This window comes from Dermacentor variabilis, chromosome 1, assembly GCF_050947875.1.
Source record: "Dermacentor variabilis isolate Ectoservices chromosome 1, ASM5094787v1, whole genome shotgun sequence".
NCBI lineage: Eukaryota > Metazoa > Arthropoda > Arachnida > Ixodida > Ixodidae > Dermacentor > Dermacentor variabilis.
Genome location: NC_134568.1, coordinates 199,854,643 through 199,869,168, shown reverse-complemented (window position 1 = coordinate 199,869,168; position 14,526 = coordinate 199,854,643). Strand labels below are relative to the sequence as shown.

The 14,526-nt window shown below is 44.9% G+C and overlaps 1 protein-coding gene across 1 annotated transcript in view; it reads right to left on the bottom strand.

Moving 5' to 3' along the window:
• LOC142590822 (RING finger and SPRY domain-containing protein 1-like) overlaps positions 1–14,526 on the bottom strand; it is an 85,369-nt gene that overhangs the window by 23,590 nt on the left and 47,253 nt on the right. Inside the window, exon 13 of the mRNA XM_075703228.1 lies at positions 643–798. Within this exon, the coding sequence (XP_075559343.1) occupies positions 643–798 (156 nt within the window). The remainder of the gene's footprint in view (positions 1–642; positions 799–14,526) is intronic.

Genomic DNA, 14,526 nt, shown 5'->3' with positions numbered 1-14,526 from the left:
TTAGGTGCACCATTTTCATTCTACCAAGCGCCATCACACTTGCCATCACACTGGGGGTAAGTGACGGCTACCCAACAGATGAGCGATTCTTCCAGCACTGTGCAAACACTGCAGGAAGCTGTCCTCCCTTTTCTGCTGGCATGTAGTACTGCAGTGCTTCGAACACTCTTCTGTATGTTTCACTGTTGGGATGTCCCATTCGTGGCAGCTGTTCTCTCGTTGACACTGGTGTGATCAGATTGTGTCACATTCAAACCACCTTTAGTAAATGACATCCTGCTCGAAGGTGTCACTTACGGTCTCCCTTGCTTTATCAATGGCTTGCCTCCCCTTGGAGAGGCTGAGTGTGTGCATGCAGTGGCATGTCAGCACACAGCTTAGTACAAGAGCAGAGGCAGCTCTTTATAGGACTTGGTGTGCTCAAATGCACAGTGCTTGCTGGTGCATGAGTAGCACACCGTAGATAGATGACCACAACAACTACTTATCTCAAGTGCAATTTCAACCATTGTTTTTCACAGAGCTAAATCCTCAACAGCGCATAACAATTGAGCATGCTTCAAGGTCTCTGGATATGACATTGCGATCAAAAGTTCCAGCGTCATATTTCACATATTCTGGCAAATACACTGTGGGCCTCACCTTGGCAGAATAATTTTGTCCTCCTCAGACAGATGGGCAAAAGAATTAAAGCAAGAGAACTGAACTCCACTAGGTGGAAACTTGAACGGTGAGCGGCCAAAGTTGAACTCGCACTGCTGAAATGTCATGAAACTGGCAGCAGCGAAGAAGCCAGACCTGAAAAATAATAGCAAGCAAACAAACAAACACATGAGCAAGCAAGTAGAGACAATTGCTTTGTCGATCAGTTAAACAAACTTTTCCCAGGAATAAAATGAGTACAATCCCATTCAGGCACCTATTAATTCTGTCTGTTCATACTGTTACAAAGAGTTGTGAAGAAATGGTTTTATTTACAGGAGATAGACGATGATCGTAGCGTGATCGTAGCGTGATTGTAGCGCAGTACGCCCTCTCAAACTCCTCGTTCTTTATGTCTTCTCTTCTTTCTTTTTGTACCTGCCTTTTGTATCCGTTACATTTCCCCACAAGCAGACGAAGCTCATGGGGCGAGTCAGGATGGACAAGCAGGGTAGAAAGGCTTCAGGCGAACAACATGAGTCGGGTGAGTTCTGCTTGATCGCCGACCATTGCACAGGAGGTGAGCTATGAGATAAGTGAGTTCGCTCAGGCGGTCCACAACTACAAATGGGCCTGAATACTGTGACAAGAACTTTTGGCACAATCCACGCTTGCGTTGCTGTGTCCAAAGAAGGACCAAATCACCTTTTTCGAACGATACTTGTACGTGATGATCATCCTATCGCTCTTTCGAACGACTTTGCGACGCCAGAGTACGAAGATGAGCTATTCGACGGGCTTCTTCAGCGAGACACAAAGCCTTCGATACAGAATCGTCATTGTGCAGAACGAAGGGTAAGAAAGTGCCCAGAGGGCTTCACGGTAACCTTGCATACAGGAGATAAAATGGGCTATAGTTCGTGGTTTCGTGTTTCGCCGTGTTGTATGCGTAAGTGATGAAAGCCAGCAGATCGTCCCAGTTCTTATACTTGAAGGAGACATACATGGCAAGCATGTTGGTCGGCGTTCTGCTTTTCCTTTCAATGAGGCCATTGGTCTGTGGATACGGCGTGGAATGACGGAACTGTGAAGTGCACAAACGAAGTAACTCTTCAACGGCATCAGCAGTGAACTGGCGACCACATTCGCTGATGATGACACGGGGTGGGCCATGACGAAGGACCACGCAAGCAGCAGTGGAAGACGGTATGGCTGCAGTTTTTGCATACCGTGTAAGATGGTTTACGCAGACAATTATTCAACGGTTCTTGTTGTTAGATAACGGGAATGGACCCAAAAGGTCAATGCCTACTTGCTCGAACGATGTACTGGGCGATGTCAATGGCCGAAGGGGACTCGGGGCTGCGGTGGTCGGTCGCTTGTGATGTTGGCACGTTTCCCAACTAGTGACATAGCGCTTGATTGTTTCGTATATCTTGGGCCAGTAAAAGCGCTCCTGTGTGTGGTGTAGCGTTTGTATGAAGCCGAAATGGCCGGATGTCACATCGTGATGCATGGCACGTAGAACGTCGGAGCAGAGACTCTTGGGGACGGCAAGCAGAAAACGCGCTCCATGCCCGGAGTAATTAGTTTTGTAGAGCAACTTATTAGGGACAGTAAAGCGACCGCTGCCTTGAGAAGTACGGGCGGCGACAAAAAGCAGATCGAGGGTAAGATCATTCCGTTGTTCTCGCTGAAAGTGTGCCGCGTCAGGGAACGTAGAAGTAACAGCAGCGAGACAGTCGTCAAAATTCTCAGCATCGCAGTCAGTAGTCGCAAGAGGAATCCGAGAGAGGCAATCTGTGTCAGCGTGACGACGGCCACTCTTGTACGATACCACAAAGTCGTATTCCTGGAGGCGCAGCACACAACGTGCGAGGCGACCAGAGGGGTCACGCAAACCGGCCAGCCAGCATAAAGAATGATTGTCGGTGGTGATCTTGAATGGTCTACCGTAAAGATAACACCGAAACTTCTGTATGGCAAAATCAGCTGCCAGGCATTCCTGTTCCGTAACCGTATAATTGAATTCAGATTTGCTCAGGCAATGGCTGGCATATGCGACATGTTCTGCGCCACTGTGACTTTGTACAAGCACCGCTCCTATCCCGATTCCACTAGCATCAGTGTGAACTTCAGTCAGGCAAGATGGATCGGAGTGACACAAGAGGGGTGCTGACGTTAGTATAAACTTCAGTTGAGAGAATGATGCATGACACTCTGGTGTCCAATTGAAGGATGCATTTTGTTGCAAAATACTTGTCAACAGGTAAACGATGTCGGCAAACTGGGGAACAAAACGATGAAAATACGAACATAGGCCAATGAATGAGCGAAGTTCTCGTGCTGAGTGCGGTGGCTTGAAGGAGCTCACCACTTCAATCTTATGAGGATCGGGTCTGACGCCATTCTTGTCGACTAAGTGTCCCAGGACCAGTTTTTTGCCGCAATTGCACACACACAAAAGGAAGACACATAAAGACAACACGGGTGGCTATTCTATACGAAGCCAACCATTAAGCAAACGTATTTGTCTCCAAAGTTCAGAACCTAGTATTTTGCACAGGCGGTTACTGTGTCCTCTGGACGGTGCAACATGACCAAAAAGGGCACTCACTTCGCAGGGCGTCAGTCAGTCTTTATGTGTCTTCCTTTTGTGTGTGTTCAACTGCGGCAAAAAACATGTCTTTTAGCAAGCACCAACTAGGCCAACAAGCAGTTCCAGGATCAGTGTTTGACGTTCACCAAACCGTCATTTTTTTGAGTTTAGAACAAGTCCAGCTCGATGCAGTCGAGAACAAGGATGAGGTGTTCGTTATGTTCTTCAAATGTGCGGCCAAAGGTTACAACATCATCGAAGTAACACATGCATATCTCCCACTTTAGACCACGTAGTACTGTGTCCATGAATTTTTCGAAGGTGGCAGGAGCATTGCAAAGGCCAAAAGGGCATAACATTAAATTCGAATAGGCCATCTGGAGTCACGAAAGCGGTCTTTTCCTTGTCGGCAGGCTCCCTAGGTATTTGCCAATACCCCGATCGCAAATCAAGTGTTGAGAAGTAAGAAGCAGCGTGTAAGCAATCAATGACGTCATCGATTCGCGGTACTGGATAGACATCCTTCTTCGTCATTGCGTTTAGATGTCTGTAATCCACGCAGAATCTCTAGGAGCCATCTTTTTTTCGGACCAGGATTACTGGGGCTGCCCATGGACTAGACGACTCTTGAACGACACCTTTGTTCATCATCTCCTTGACTTGCTCTGCAATAACTTTGTGTTTGGAGGATGACACTCGGTAGGGCTTCTGGTGGATGGGGTGTGCTGAGCCGGTATCTTCTGTGATGAGTGCGGGACGACGGTAAATGAAGGGGTGCGTCTCCATGTGTGAAGTTGAATGCAGCCTCATACCTGGCAAGGACCTGTACCAGTGCTTGCCGTTCCGATGTACGGAGAGCCTTGCTGATCATGCCAAGCAGCAGCTCTTCAGAATGGTGATTATCGCAAGGACAGTAAGCTGTAGAGATGTCCGCAGTTAGTGCCGCTATTAAGCTACATGCGGCTTCATTGAATAGAACGATTTTCATACCGCGAGGAAGGACAACCGGTGTGGCGGAACAGTTCAGCACCCACAATGTGGCGACTCCTTTCATCATGCACACGACAGAGCAGGGCACAAGAGTATTTTTTTTTTTGACAGTTTATGCGGAGAGGCCTGTCTACAAGGTCAACACAATCAGCGTGAACAGTAGTTGCAGAAACACGAACGGGCGCCAGGCACCACGATGGTGCAATCAGTTCATCAACAATGCTGAGTGTGTCTGTGTCCCTGTCTTCGCCACGCGAGCTTTGTTCGGAATGTGCTGATATAAATAACTTGTTCAATGATATTTCACCACAACCACAGTCCACGGAAGCGCCGCACTGTTCAAGAAAATCGATATCAAGAACAACAATGTGCAAACAATGAGAAAGAACAAGGAATTCCGACACAAACACTTTCCCAGCCAACAAAACACTCACAGCACGAACACCAAGGGGATGAAGCCACTCGCCGCCTACTCCATGAAAGGTAGTACCGTCGTTCCAAGAAAACATGTGGCCTAGACGGTTTTGGAAAGCGAGGCTCATCACAGACACAGCCGCCCCAGTATCAACTAACGCACTGGTTGGTATTCCATCAGTCAACACATTCACTTTGTTTTTAAGCATCACAACAGGCAGAGGTATTTCTTGCAAAGACCGTCCGGCGACCTCACCTCCATTGGCCGCAGATGCTAGTTTCCCAGAGGCAGTGAGGAAGAACGGTGCCGAGAGGACGGAGAGCAATGGGGATGGTTATTTGGTGGCGTCAAACTCCGCTCAGATGCTGGCGAATCGCTGCGTCTGGTCTCGTGTGAGAAGTGCTCCATTGGAAGCAAATTGGTCGTCCGCAAGTCATATGAAGTACGAGTTCTGGGTGGCGAGAACATCGGTGCAGTCCTCTGTGATTGACGGCCTTGGCGACAATACCGAGCTATATGGCCTGTGGAACCGCAGTTGTAGCACACGGGAGGGTCGCGGTTCGCAGCATCTTACTCGAAATGAATGCTAGGCTGCTGCGGGCGGCGAGAAAGTTCGTTGTCATGTGGATAATGTGTCTCTACTGCTCGCTGAATTCCGTTATATCGGTCATAAGTCATGCTGTGGTAGTAGGGTCGGTGCTGTTCTTGTCGCGGCCTGACAGAAGTCACAGCGCCTTGGGGGTAAAAACGCGGCTGTTCTCGTTGTGGCTGAGCGTCATAAGGAGGGCCTCTGTCGTAGAGACGTGGCTGCTGTCGGGGTGCGAGTTCATAATCCTCAATGCCCTTCACCGCAGAATATGGGGCAAAGGATGCCACGTTTGGCTCGAAATCTGGTGGTAGGCGGAAGCTATGAGTGCCTGGGTGTGTCACTTGCGCGTGCAGGCTGAGCTCTTCCCGAACTATTTGTCGGATCGTTGATGCAAGATCGAGGGGCTGGTTGCTGTCTACGCTTGCAACTGTCGTCACATTGGCTAGCCTGCCAAGCTTTGGCGTGATGCGCCTCGTCTTGAGTTGCTCGAGAGTGCGACAGTGCCAAACGATGTCGGCAACGGAAGCCAGGTTGTCTTTTGCGATGAGGAAACTGTAAACATTTTCGGCAATTCCTTTTAGGATGTGCCCGACTTTGTCTTCTTCAGACATTCCAGAGTCCACCATCCTACACAGTTTTATTACTGCCTCAATGTAGGTCGTGCAGGTTTCACCAGGCACTTGCACACATTGCAGTAGCGTCTGTTCTGCCCTTTTCTTTTTCGTCGCAGAGTCGCCGAATCGCTCTTTGATTTCCGAAACAATTCTTCCCCATGTTGTGAACGTTTACTCGTGATTGTCAAACCACACCAACGCAGTATCCGTTAGAAAGAACATGACGTTCGAAAGCTGAGAAGCGCTGTTCCACTTGTTGGCGGCACTCACCCAGTGATAATGGAGGAGCCGTTCCTCGACGTCTTCGTCCGATCTTCTGGCGAAGGGACGCGCATCTCTCAGTTGTAGAACTGAAATGGTCGGCGCAGCTGTTGGAATGGGCCGTTGTTCGTCTGCGCCGTGGGACATATTCAACTCCGGTGGATTTGGCGGGAGTCTAGCAAGGCGATGGCTCCGTTGAAGAACTTGTGGTTCAGCCTCCGTCTTCGGGTGTCGATTACCCCGCACCTTCCACCACAACTGTTACGAAGAGCTGTGAAGAAATGCTTTTATTTACAGGAGATGGACGATGATCGTAGCGCAGTCCGGCCTCTCAAACTCCTTGTTCTCTTCGTCTTTTCTTCTTGTACCTGCCTTTCGTATCCGTTACAATATTTTGGTTTAACCACATTTCTTGCATTTCCAGGATCACTGAATTGAACTGAAGCTTATTTGTCCTGCCTGCTTACAGGAACGGGAGCAGAGGCTAAAGGCTATATAGCCTGACAAAAGGCATCAGCTCCTATTACAGTCTGACATGCAAGCTGATGAACACAATGATTAAAAGAGACAACAGAAGAACAGATAAGAAATTTAGAATGTTTTAACTTCATTTTGCCTAGAAATATGCGCTTCATGTCTAAACTCAGATATTTCATGTATGGGAACAAAATCAACTGGCATTTTAAGTGCAGTGTACTTGGGAAACATCCAGCTATTTCAGAAATTTGCCTGATATAAATCATTTCTGTAAAGAACTATTAACAAAGGACTTTTCATTACAGCATCCTATCATATGCTGCCACTCAGCATTTATAGATTACTTGTGCCAATCACTTAAGTGCCACACTATGAATAATTCCTTTTCCCTGCTTTCTGGGACTGCCAGGCGAGATCTGTAGGGTATGCTTTCATGCAGCAGACAATGTAGAGGGGCCACATGAGACATTGCCTGCCACATGTAACCACTCTTTGCTGTATCATAACGAGCAAGAAGACGTTTAACCAGCAGTCTCTGATCAAAAAGAGGCTACGCCACATGTGACATGCATACTGGCAGGTATGGCAGGTAATGCAAAGAAGTCATATTTTTGCAGGGCTTCTAGCCATACTATGAAACCTGACAGTAATTTAGTAGCACTGCCATCACTTTCAGGTGATGAAGCGAGGGCAAAGCAAGAAGCAGCATTGACAAAAAAAACATGAAGAGGGTGCCAAGCAAGGCAGAGCAGGCAGGGTGTCAGAGGAGGTGAAAGAGGGCCCTTCATACCCTCTTTTACTTTTTTTGTGGTTATGCCTTAAACACAGAAGCAGATAAAAGCAAGTAGTCACTATACTTGTCAACACAATCTGTCATTTCTTTCACTAAATAATTGCTACTATGTTTCCCTAACTCTGCAATGTCTTATCCATGCAAAAAAGAACTAATCGGCTATTTAAGTAAAGAAACCCTACTTTTCTTTCCCCTTATATAATGTACAAGCTACTGATTTGCGAGTTTTGAGCATAGCCTTTCTTGAGCTTCCTCGTGGCAACGGATGCAATTAAAAGCTCAGATGCCAGTTATGACAGGCTTCTGAAAAGACGAAATGCTTGCGCAAACATAAGCTAAGACAGACAAAAGAAAACTGGATGATAAGAACTCGTAATCGATTTATTAGTCGAGGACAAGGCTTGTTCCCATGACATGTCTACATCATGGCAAGAATAGTAATCTTTGGCAGAACCCGCTGTGGTTGCTTAGTTGCTCTGTCGTTGTGCTGCTAAGCATGAGCTCGCAAGATTAAATCCTGGCTGCCACGGCCATATTTCGATGGGGCGAAATGCAAAAATGCTTGTGTGCCACACATTGGGTGCATATTAAAGAATCCCAGGTGGTCAAAAGTAATCCGGAGTCTCCCACTACTACGTGTCTCACAATCGTATTGTGGTTTTGGCATGTGAAACCCCAGAATTTCATTTTTAAAATCTTTGGCAGGGTTTATGTTGCCCGTGCATGCCAATGGGATGAGAAATCTGAAGAGAATTACAATTTGTGCTCTCTGGTGTGGAGCAGAGCAGGACGAGGCAAGAAAAGTGTTTGGAAGAAGTGTGAAGAGCAGTGCTGGTTTAAGAAAGATACGCAAGCTTTAAGAAATGATGTGAGCCCGCTGCCCTGATAACAAGGTGAGGTGTTTGCATGTGTACGCACACATTCATGTACACACACACACACTTCTTTTGGTATTAAACTTGCCTAGAACACATAGACAGAAAACCATTTGGTTCTGCATTCAGATATCACATGGGTTCACCCAAAGCCCCTGCAAGAACATTTCCTTCTGAGAAGCACCAAGCAAAATGCATAGCAGTGTCACTTTCTGGCTTGGCCCATTGTTGATGCTAATGCTGGGTGTGTTCTGTTCGTGTGTGCAAAGACATTTTGAAACATATAAAGTGGAAAGGGTAGCAAGCTTTTGTGATCTAACAGTGACAGATGAGTCTAGCAGTGCCCGATAAACTTTCAGCCAAACGTTAATAACACACATAATTTTTTTTTCATTTTTGGATGGTGGGTTATAAAGAAAATGTTTAAGATTACCTGCACTGTTAAACTATATGAAGTGAATAGACAAAATAAAGTATAGGGGAAAATAAATTTTTCTTAAAAATTGAAATACTGTAGTTATTATGAATGAGGGCTAAATTTACATTGAACTAAGCTTCATATTCTTAATAAATAAAAATAAAAATATAGAAGTAGGTTAAAAGACAGCTTGTCACAAGTGAGAGCCAGACCCACAATCTCTGCATAACATGGAGTTTATAACTTCCCTTTACTTTCGATTATTAAGAATATCATCACAGATTTTACCCTCATTCATAATAATTTCTATATATTTCAAAAAAAAAAAAAGGAAGAGTCCTTTTCCCCTATGCTTTTCTAGGCTTCACTGCCTATTGGCTTCATATGGCTGTTATTAAAATCCGAGTTCCCTGGTTCCCCATTATTCTCACTCATCGCACTGCTAAAGTGTATGAAAAAAAGTTCTGAACTTAACAAGCAGTTCACTACAAGTATGATTTTGTTCTACCAATCTTGAGCTGTCGGTGCACCATATGAAAACAGGCTAAAAATATTTGAGAACTGTGTAATGGTAATTGTCAGAGAGAAACAAATGGTAGTAAATGATAAGGATGATGAGGGGGCATTTTCCCACCTCTGACAAAAACATTTTTTCAATACGACCACCTTTCAAAATTACTACATTGCCCTTAGAAGCATTTAGGTTAGTGTAAAATGCTAAAAAAAGATTTCATGCTGTATCAACAGCTAGGCCACTTTCACATCAATCACAGGAGCATGGGAAACATGTCCGAAAATAGTATACAAATGGAGATGAAAAATGAATGGAAACATCAGGCAAATATTTCTGCAACCGTAGCATCTGTAACATATACTTGTGATCAGAACACAAAACTACCTAAATAATTTTGTACAACTTGCCTAAATTATCTCTGAAACAAAAATTTTCAATCTCAATCAATCTTTATTAATGGTAAAAATAAGAGTATGCAATACAGGTAAATATACAGAAGGAGGTCCCAAGGTTACAAACTGCAGGCGGGACTTCCTATGTTAATACATTAGAAAACTGATAAAGTGAACATATAATAATAAAAACACTTTAAGAATGTTACTCTTTACAAGACAGCGTCAAATATTTAAGTGATTACACAGAAAATCATTATGAAACACACAGTTAACTAAGTGGAACGCAAGTTACACATTGAATAAAAAAATTTTTAGCTTCTGCCTAAATACATCATCAGCATCATCAGCCTAGTTACGCCCACTGCAGGGCAAAGGCCTCTCCCATACTTCTCCAACTACCCCGGTCATGTACTAATTGTGGCCATGTTGTCCCTGCAAACGTCTTAATGTCATCCGCCCACCTAACTTTCTGCCGCCCCCTGCTACGCATCCCTTCCCTTGGAATCCAGTCCGTAACCCTTAGTGACCATCGGTTATCTTCCCTCCTCATTACATGTCCGGCCCATGCCCATTTCTTTTTCTTGATTTCAACTAAGATGTCGTTTACCCGCGTTTGTTGCCTCACCCAATCTGCTCTTTTCTTATCCCTTAACGTCACACCCATCATTCTTCTTTCCATAGCTCGTTGCGTCGTCCTCAATTTCAGCAGAACCCTTTTCGTAAGCCTCCAGGTTTCTGCCCCATATGTGAGTACTGGTAACACACAGCTGTTATACACTTTCCTTTTGAGGGATAGTGGCAACCTGCTGTTCATGATTTGAGAATGCCTGCCAAACGCACCCCAGCCCATTCTTATTCTTCTGGTTATTTCAGTTTCATGATCCGGATCCGTGGTCACTACCTGCCCTAAGTAGATGTAGTCCCTTACCCCTTCCAGTACTTCGCTACCTATCGTAAACTGCTGTTCTCTTCCGAGCCTGTTAAACATTACTTTATTACTTTAGTTTTCTGCAGATTAATTTTCAGACCCACCCTTCTGCTTTGCCTCTCCAGGTCAGTGAGCATGCATTGCAATTGGTCTCCTGAGTTACTAAGCAAGGCAATATCATCAGCGAATCGCAAGTTGCTAAGGTATTCTCCATCAACTTTTATCCCCAATTCTTCCCACTCCAGGCCTCTGAATACCTCCTGTAAACATGCTGTGAATAGCATTGGAGATATCGTATCTCCCTGTCTGACGCCTTTCTTTATAGGGATTTTGTTGCTTTCTTTGTGGAGGACTACGGTGGCTGTGGAGCCGCTATAGATATCTTCCAGTATCTTTACATATGGCTCATCTACACCCTGATTCCGTAATGCCTCCATGACTGCTGAGGTTTCGACTGAATCAAACGCTTTCTCGTAATCAATGAAAGCTATATATAAGGGTTGGTTATATTCTGCACATTTCTCTATCACTTGATTGATAGTGTGAATATGGTCTATTGTTGAGTAGCCTTTATGGAATCCTGCCTGGTCCTTTGGTTGACAGAAGTCTAAGGTGTTCCTGATTCTATTTGCGATTACCTTAGTAAATACTTTGTAGGCAACGGACAGTAAGCTGATCGGTCTATAATTTTTCAAGTCTTTGGCATCCGCTTTCTTATGGATTAGGATTATGTTAGCGTTCTTCCAAGATTCCGGTACGCTCGAGGTTATGAGGCATTGCGTATACAGGGTGGCCAGTTTCTCTAGAACAATCTGACCACCATCCTTCAACAAATCTGCTGTTACCTGATCCTCCCCAGCTGCCTTCCCCCTTTGCATAGCTCCTAAGGCTTTCTTTACTTCTTCTGGCGTTACCTGTGGGATTTCGAATTCCTCTAGGCTATTCTCTCTTCCACTATCGTCGTGGGTGCCATTGGTACTGTATAAATCTCTATAGAACTCCTCAGCCACTTGAACTATCTCATCCATATTAGTAACGATATTGCCGGCTTTGTCTCTTAACGCACACATCTGATTCTTGCCTATTCCTAGTTTCTTCTTCACTGTTTTTAGGCTTCCTCCGTTCCTGAGAGCCTGTTCAATTCTATCCATATTATAGTTCCTGATGTCCGCTGTCTTACGCTTGTTGATTAACTTAAAAAGTTCTGCCAGTTCTATTCTAGCTGTAGGGTTAGAGGCTTTCATACATTGGCGTTTCTTGATCAGATCTTTCGTCTCCTGCGATAGCTTACTGGTTTCCTGTCTAACGGCGTTACCACCGACTTCTATTGCGCACTCCTTAATGGTGCCCATGAGATAGTCGTTCATTGCTTCAACACTAAGGTCCTCTTCCTGAGTTAAAGCCGAATACCTGTTCTGTAGCTTCATCCGGAATTCCTCTAGTTTCCCTCTTACCGCTAACTCATTGATTGGCTTCTTGTGTACCAGTTTCTTCCGTTCCCTCCTCAAGTTTAGGCTAATTCGAGTTCTTACCATCCTATGGTCACTGCAGCGTACCTTGCCGAGCACGTCTACATCTTGTATGATGCCAGGGTTCGCGCAGAGTATGAAGTCGATTTCATTTCTAGTCTCACCATTCGGGCTCCTCCACGTCCACTTTCGGCTAACCCGCTTGTGGAAAAAGGTGTTCATTATCCGCATATTATTCTCCTCTGTTATTCCTAGAGCCTATGCCATATTCCCCCACTGACTTGTCTCTAGCCTGCTTCTTGCCTACCCTGGCATTGAAGTCGCCCATCAGTATAGTGTATTTTGTTTTGACTTTACCCATCGCCGATTCCACGTCTTCATAAAAGCTTTCGACTTCCTGGTCATCATGACTGCATGTAGGGGCATAGACTTGTACCACCTTCAATTTGTACCTCTTATTAAGTTTCACAACAAGACCTGCCACCCTCTCGTTAATGCTATAGAATTCCTGTATGTTACCAGCTATTTCCTTATTAATCAGGAATCCGACTCCTAGTTCTCGTCTCTCCGCTAAGCCCTGGTAACACAGTACATGCCCGCTTTTTAGCACTGTATATGCTTCTTTTGTCCTCCTAACCTCACTGAGCCCTATTATATCCCATTTACTACCCTCTAATTCCTCCAATAACACTGCTAGACTCGCCTCACTAGATAGCGTTCTAACGTTAAACGTTGCCAGCTTCAGGCCTAAATACATAAATAGACATTATTTCTTTCAGTTCAGATGTGAACGAATTCCATAAAGAAATAGATCAGAAAACAATGCTAATTTTTCCATAATTGGCATGTATTTTAGGCAGCAGAAGGTTATTATGGACCGTAAATCTAGTTCTATTAGGATTAGATAACATGACAGGAGGAAATGTCAAATTACAGTTCAAAAGCCAGCTGGTGTCCCGTGTTGCAAATCATCACTAGACTGTTTTGCAGTAGAGATTACTTAGGCTTTCCTGGCCAGCAGGTGTTTATTAAACAACACAAAAATTATTCTATGTATATTGTAGTGTCTCATAATGCTGAATCTTCGTGTTGGTTTTTACTCTGCCCAATCATTTACTCTTATATTTATTTACTCATTTATTTATTTACTGAATATGTGACCACAAACAGTTTGGCACCTTTAGTGTGGTGCACTACAGTGCGAATTGAATGGTGTATGTAGCAGCTGAAAGGCATAATAAGCACACACACACACAAAAAAAAAACACAATGAGTGGAGCAAAACAAAGTGAAAAACAATGAAGCATTTAAATGGCACAGGCCCAATACACATGAACTATACCATGTGTTTTATTTTAACATTAACAGAATTTTTAAAAATCCCCTGTGGCAATTGGAACAGATGCACTTATTGGGCCGGAGTACTCGAAACGTATACATTAATTATACTGGAAGGCAACATGCATAATTGATGAATTAATAAATTTAACTAATTAGCTTTTAAACTAATTACTTTAGCACACATATTGCGATACACAAATTGAAGTTAGTGATTTCACAAGGCATGCCAACTTGGAATAAATTTTGAAACAAGCACCAATTTTGAGATATATGCAAACTTGCCGTAAAAATGAACTACTGTTCCATTTTTTAACAAAACGTATTGCTGCATCGCATTCGTCCTGTCCAAATCCTCCGTTGACGCTCCTTACCAACACGAACTTAATTGAAGTAGACGTAGATGGTGTTCCGTTGACAGCATTAATTGTTACTGGAGCCCAAGTGTCCATAATGAGCACTAACCTTATGTCGTCGCCTCAAAAAAGTTCTTACGCCTGCCATCACTCGAGCCATACGCGTCGCCGATGGCGCCACTGTTTCTGTCAGGGGTATGTGCACTGTTCGCATAGGAATTGCTGGCCACCAAGTTCCAGTCCTGTTCACCGTGCTGACCAGTTGCCCTCATGACCTAATCTTCAGGCTCGACTTTCTGACGACGCATTCTGCCCTCATCGACTGTGCCACCAGTACGCTGAGCCTAGAGCTTCCTCTTCTTTCAGACGTTTGCCCCGAACAACCGAACACCCTCTGCACTACAGTGTTTGTTCGCTTACCTCCAAAAGCCCTAACCTTCGTTGAATTGGCCTCAACGGCAACCGTGCCTGATGGCGACTATGTCATCGCACCTATTCGTGATGTCCTCCTGGCGCGCCACATCTCTGTGCCACACTCCGTCATAACCCTTGCCGCTAATATGATGCGTCTCCCCGTTACCAATTTTGGCTCGATGAAGCAAGTGTTACCTGAAGGCATAGCGGTGGCCCCGCTCCGATCAGTGACAGACGACCACGTCACTGCTTTTACAGCCTACATGTCTCCACATCCTCCTGATTACCCGCAGGATGCCTTGAACCTCGACGACCCATTACATCCCATGGTCGCTCCGGTCCTCGCACCTGACCAAGTAGCCGCCCTCTATCGCCTTTTGCTTTCCTACCGCGACACATTTGACACTGACAATCGACCACTTGGTCAGATGTCCCTTGT